Consider the following 5,969-nt stretch of genomic DNA (forward strand, 5'->3'; position numbering starts at 1 on the left):
GGGCTCGTGGATTCAGACTGTCAGATTACGGCAAGATTTTGACACTTGTGTATGTGTTTAGGCTTAATTATTGCATGCGTGCAGCTTTGGCGCATATTTTGGCGGAGATCGCATGCCCCACACACCCCACCTTCCATGCTTTTATCTTTTGACTTCTAAATTTGAATCTATTATATCTTTTGAGCCGAAAGTCTAATTTGTATTTCGTTTGCATATTCATGTTCCTTGTGACGGGGCTTTGAAACAAGAGCTCTCTTGAATATGTTTTGACAAGTTTATAAAACTTCACCAAGTTTCAACTACTAAAACTTGATAGATCGAATGATAAATTCACCAGTTTTGAAAACTTAAAGTTCAACTCTAAACCCTAACCCCTAACCCATAAACCATAAAATCTAATCCCTAACCCTAAACCCTAAGCCCTAAGTGCTAAACCCTAAAAGAAAATGAAACTTGGTACAAACTTAATATTACAATATTCAAGTTTAATATTTGAAACTTAGTAAAAAAATGGCAAACTGTATTCAAGAGTGGTCTTGTTCGAAAATTCTCATCACAACAAACACAAATATGCAAACTCAACTTAATTTGGACTTTTAGTTCAAATTTGGAAATGAAATGAAATAGTATGGGAGGTGATGTGGGTGAAGCATGCTACTCTGCCAAAAGCATGCATGCATGGACTCCCCCTCCCCACAACACACACACACACACAGAGAGAGAGACAGAGAGAGAGAGTGAGAGAGAGAGAGAGAGAGAGAGAGAGAGAGAGAGAGAGAGAGAGAGAGAGAGAGTAATCAAGGGCTTAATCCATGCTGGGAGAGCAAATGTGTGGTTGCATGCATGCTGCACCCGCCTGTGTGTGCCCCTACAAATTTCTCTATTTTCTAAAGGATGTGCTAAATTGTGCTCTCTCTATTGACACCATTGGCCAGATTCAACCCTGAAACCTACAATGTTAATGTTATACTATTAGGTAAGACACACATTGATGAACTAATTTTGGTTCAAACATAAATCGTGGAATACATGGGCGCCTTATACTTCTGAATGGAAGGACAATCACCAATAAACCACAGACGGTGAGTAAAAATATATGGCAATGAATGTTGACTTTGATTCTTGTTCAAATTCTAGAAGGAGACCACAGATGGTGGCTTTATATGGACTTTGATAGGTGTTCAAATTCTAAAAGAGGACCTCTACTGGCTTATGAAAAACATATGTGTAGGTCCATCATTTAATGATTCATTGGAGCTTAAGAAAATGATAGTAGACATTGTCAAGTGACAACATATTCAAGTGGTAGAGTGATAGATATGCTTGCTTGGCATGCCACATGCATTTCCTCATACATCAAATTTTTGTGTCACATGTACAGACAATTAACGCACTATATAAAATGACTATATTCTTACAACTGTGGAAGCCGCTAAGTAAGATGCCGGAGGCCTCAACACTTGTGGCGATGTGTAACAAGCTTCGTCGTCATGCAAAGGCTCTCAGGGAGGAGAGCAATCATCATGGAGAATGATCAATTGAGCTATGTTGTATGTTTGTCGTGTGTGTGAGCTATTGGGCCTTTGACCCGGATGGGTCTGTGTCGAACCTTATTTATGTTTTCATTGGTCTGATGAACTTGTGTTTTAAACGCTAAAAAGGGTTCAGTTCACTAAAGCCGGACAAGCACTTGTTTTCTAAAAACATATACACACGCATGAGCCTACTCGATATATAAAACCGATGTGGATTGTGTACATCAATCAATTCATTGACAAACCGGTGCAGTGCAATTCCAATGTGTTTTGGATTTATGTCGTACCTAAGATCATTTTTTCATCTGCATTGTTGACTCAATGGTAGAGTAACCGGCTTTTAAGTACGACAATTTGATATCTTTGTTTTGTTTTTGGCTTTTGCCAATTAGATCTTGTCGTGTGCTTTGCCTATATGCGCTTGTGTACCTGTGAAAATTCTGACTATATATGTGTGTTTTCACCAAGTAATTGTGTGTTGGCTACTGTTATTTATTTATTTATTAAATAGGGCTAGTGTTCATTTTGGCATATACAGCATGTATAGCAAAATCAAGCATGAACAGATATGAACCATGGACCAGCGCTCTTGTACTACTTTGATCTTAGAATATGATGTCAACATGAAGAACCCACTTACTGTCGTTTAACAGCTCAATTATGAGATCTCAAGAGCATTTTGGTTGGAGAAACCGACGTAGCAAATAAGCAACTGACCGGTTTATCCATGTCACCTTTTGACAATTTCAGCTAACTGTGTTTTGCTACGACGTTTTATGACTCATGTGTGAAATAGGAGTATATTACTACAAGCAGAGCAAATCCTATTCTTTTCCACAATAAATTGACTCGCATAGATATTTTCGTGCTGAATCTTGCTGATCTGATTTGTTGTCAAAAAGTAACATAGCGCATGGATCTTTCATCGATCACAGTATCCAACAGATAACAGATTGCCCACCAACTCTTCCCTCTTTTGCTCTTCTCAACGGCTAACTTCCCCAATTCATAATATACTACTCCTACATATAAACTACAGCCAAAAGACACCACTAAAGAAAAGGAAAATTGGATCCATATGGACGTCCGCGTCCATCTTAGTTTATCCACCGCCAAATATTTTTATGTCTACTGTTACAAAAGCTACAATGCATTAGTCTCCCGGTGATGTGCGATCCACTCGGCGCTTTTTATAGAAAAAAAAAGAAGAAAAAGGTACGTGGCGCCTGCTTGCTCTCATTATCTCATAGTAAAACGAGCAATAAGCCAAGCGAATCAACGAGCGGACTTTATGTGCGAAAATGACCGTACGTAGCTAGCTAGAACATAATATCGAATCTGACGTAACTGGCGAGTATACTATCTAGGTAGCAGCTATAATATCGCAGTCCAGCGCCCAGTGATACCACTATTATGGCGCACGCATATATACCAGATAGAGGACGATGCCCCGCCATGTATCCACATCCACTGCCGTACTCCGGATTAATTAGGTTTAGTAACTGGTATAGTACTGGAGCACGTACCAACCAGCTCACCGGTCATCATGTCTTAAGCCAATGCAAAATACTCACTAGGGATCGTGGTAGCTCCACAGGCTCTCCCCGGCCCCCGCCGGGTCCGGCCACTCGTCGGAGGCGGTGGGGCTCAGCCTCGGCGGGCTCATCATCATACCCGCCGCCATGTTGCGCAGCATCTGCGGCATCTCGAAGATCGCCTCCTCGTCCATGAAGTCCTCATTGCCCATCTGATGCTGCGGCGTGCGGTCATCGGCGGCGCCTCCGCTTGTTATTGTGCCGTGATGTCTCTGCTCCTCCGCTGTCGCGGCAGTCGAAGCACTGCCATCAGGCGTCTCGCCGCCGTGCGGCCTGTAAAGCTGGGCGGCCGCCGCGGCTGCGGCTGCGGCCGCACGTATGTCCTCCGGCGAGGCAGACGCGGGGACCGGGCGCGAGGCGGTGGCGCCGGGGAAATTGAGCACGGCGTCGGAGCCGCGCAGCGCGCGGGCGGCCACGTCATAGGCCGCGGCAGCCATCTCGGCCGTCGGGTAAGTTCCGAGCCATATGCGGCGCGCCTTGCGCGGCTCGCGGATCTCCGAGACCCACTTGCCGTTTCTGCACCGGATGCCGCGGTAGAAGGGGTGCTTCCCAGTGGACCGCGGCGACGGCTCCCCGGAGCTCGTCGCCGCCAACGCCGTCGTTGTCCCCACCGTCTCGCCTAGGTGAACCGGCGGGGAATGGGGCGAGGCAGGAGCACCCGGGGAAAGCTCGGTCGCCGGTTCAGCAGCAGCTTGCACTTGCAGCTGAGGAGTAGCAGCACCGGCAGCAGACGAGGAGGCTCCAGAAGGCTGCTCAGCCATGTACCATTAGGGCACGCCCCTCTATATATTCACACACACCTACACACACATGCCAGAGCTGCAGTGCGCCTATGAACCTAGCAAATCTATGGTGCGCGCAGGTGTATGCCGGGTGGGTAAGCCGTTAAGTACTCGTCGTTTCGAGGTGTGTGTGCGCGCGCGCTGTGGGCAGCAGTGGAGTACTGGCAGTCTGAAAGAGGAGAGCTAAGGTAGGTAGAGGTGTCAAGAAGCGCACAAGGAGAACTAGAAGCGTGAGATCCGGCATGAGGCCAGGAGGCTGGGAGGTATATATGGGTTGGTAAAGAAGCGGGGGAGAAGCGTGAGGTCCGCCATGGTGAAAAGCTGATCTCTCCATCGGAGAAGAGAGGAGAGGAGCGCGGCGCCGCGCGCATGCAGGTGCGGTGAGGAGGCAGCTAGCCAGACCGCGTTGTTTGAGCGGGAGAGTGTGTGTATGGCTTGCGATGAGCTGGCGCCTGAGGAGACTCCACCTAACTAATTAAGCACGCTGCCAGTATTAGTAGCAGCTGATCGGGATCGAGTTTACTACCCCCTTGCCGGTGCTCCCTGCTTCGTCTTACCTTCGCGGGGCCGAAACGAGCAGAGATGGCGACGTCGCTGTCCTAATTGATGGCCCGGCTTTTGTGGGGCTTAATTGGGAAATTAAGATCGGACCGCTCAGTGTGATTGCTGATAATTTCTCTAGGGGCTAGCGAAAGATACGGCCAGCGGGGCAGCTCTCCGTGACTGTGACTGACAGGTGGTGGCCTCCGGATGCCTGCCAGGTGGGGGCTTTTGGTTAGCTCGCTTTTCTTGTCTGCCTTTTTGGCCCTTTGGCCGCTAGCTCCTCGCAAACACGTCGTGTCCGCAGCTAAGCTACGTACTCCTGCTACGTTTCGGCACGGCATATATCGGCGCCCTGTGGGCTGTGGCCATTTCAGACCGGGAGTTGACGAATATCCTGCCGATTGTGTTGGACTAGACGGGGCGACACATGCATGCACCTGGGGTTGGTGCAGTGCGCACATAGTTTTTCTTTCTTTCTGTACAAATCGAGCTATATATTCTGTAAAGTGATAACTAAATCAGCAGTCCATCCATATTATATGCATCGAACTCTTTTTTTTAGGGCTATGCATCCAACTTTAGTTGAACCCTTTTTCAGTTGAATAAATATTTCGATCGGTGCTTGTACGGTTTCCCAAATTAGAAGTCAAATAAAATACTCTGTTCGCAAATAACAATGCTATAAAGCTACTATCATATGCAATCTATAAGCTAGAGATCCATGCTCTGTTCGCCTGCCGAAAGCAAGGGTGTATGTCAATGGGGAAGTGTACCATCCAATAGGCAGCATATGATGCTCATGTATGTGAGCCACTTCGATTTTACTGTTTTCAAAAACAATAGTAGACAACATATGCACGTTTTGAAATAAAAATTGACCATGTCTTCAGTTTGAAATGAGATAGATACACGACCTGTCAGAACTCTCATGAGATGAGCGCTTTGGTCGGACGCCGAGTTTCTATAATTCCGCAAAAAAAGGACGCGGAGTTTCTATGCTCAAGCAGACATGTGCTCATTATCTGGCGGCCAGGCATGGCATCGTAATGTGCTGCACTAAAATTCATTGACAGTCCTTTGTGCATTCATAATAGAGGAAATTTACATATAGGTAGACAGTGACTCAGGTGCGTGGGCCAGGTTTGTGACGGAGGCGTTAGCGCTGTCGATGGTTAGAAGCCAATCTGTGGCTCATGAGGTCATGTCTTTGCCGATCCGTTGATCGGAAACATGCTTTTCGTTCACTACAGGTATGGGTTGTCTCCTACCTCGGGCGCCTGGATCTTTCCATTGGTGATAACGGTGACCTCGACGGTGCACCTCCTATACGAGCAAGATGGAGTTCTTCATGCAATCCATTAAGAGGTGCAAACTTGAGCTATTATTTTAGTGGTGCATTAGATTTTCTTTTCTTTTTTGCGAATAAGACTCTTCCATTACTTTACCAAGTCATTACAAGCATGCTTACATATAGCTTCAATTTTAGTGGGGCAAATAGTCACCACACTGCTGTC

At 46.6% G+C, this 5,969-nt stretch overlaps 1 protein-coding gene across 1 annotated transcript; it reads right to left on the reverse strand.

Moving 5' to 3' along the window:
• Positions 1-2,935: 2,935 nt before the first annotated feature.
• On the reverse strand, positions 2,936-4,541 carry LOC119317420 (ethylene-responsive transcription factor ERF027-like). The gene has a single exon (XM_037591870.1). It carries the CDS (start codon positions 3,889-3,891, stop codon positions 3,109-3,111), a length of 783 nt encoding a protein of 260 aa, XP_037447767.1. The 5' UTR covers positions 3,892-4,541; the 3' UTR covers positions 2,936-3,108.
• Between the last annotated feature and the right edge of the window lie 1,428 nt (positions 4,542-5,969).

The sequence above is a fragment of the Triticum dicoccoides genome, chromosome 6A, assembly GCF_002162155.2.
Source record: "Triticum dicoccoides isolate Atlit2015 ecotype Zavitan chromosome 6A, WEW_v2.0, whole genome shotgun sequence".
NCBI lineage: Eukaryota > Viridiplantae > Streptophyta > Magnoliopsida > Poales > Poaceae > Triticum > Triticum dicoccoides.

Excerpts from the sequence above, each read along its gene's own strand:
- LOC119317420 (XM_037591870.1), bottom strand. The coding sequence starts at position 3,891 with ATGGCTGAGCAGCCTTCTGGAGCCTCCTCGTCTGCTGCCGGTGCTGCT.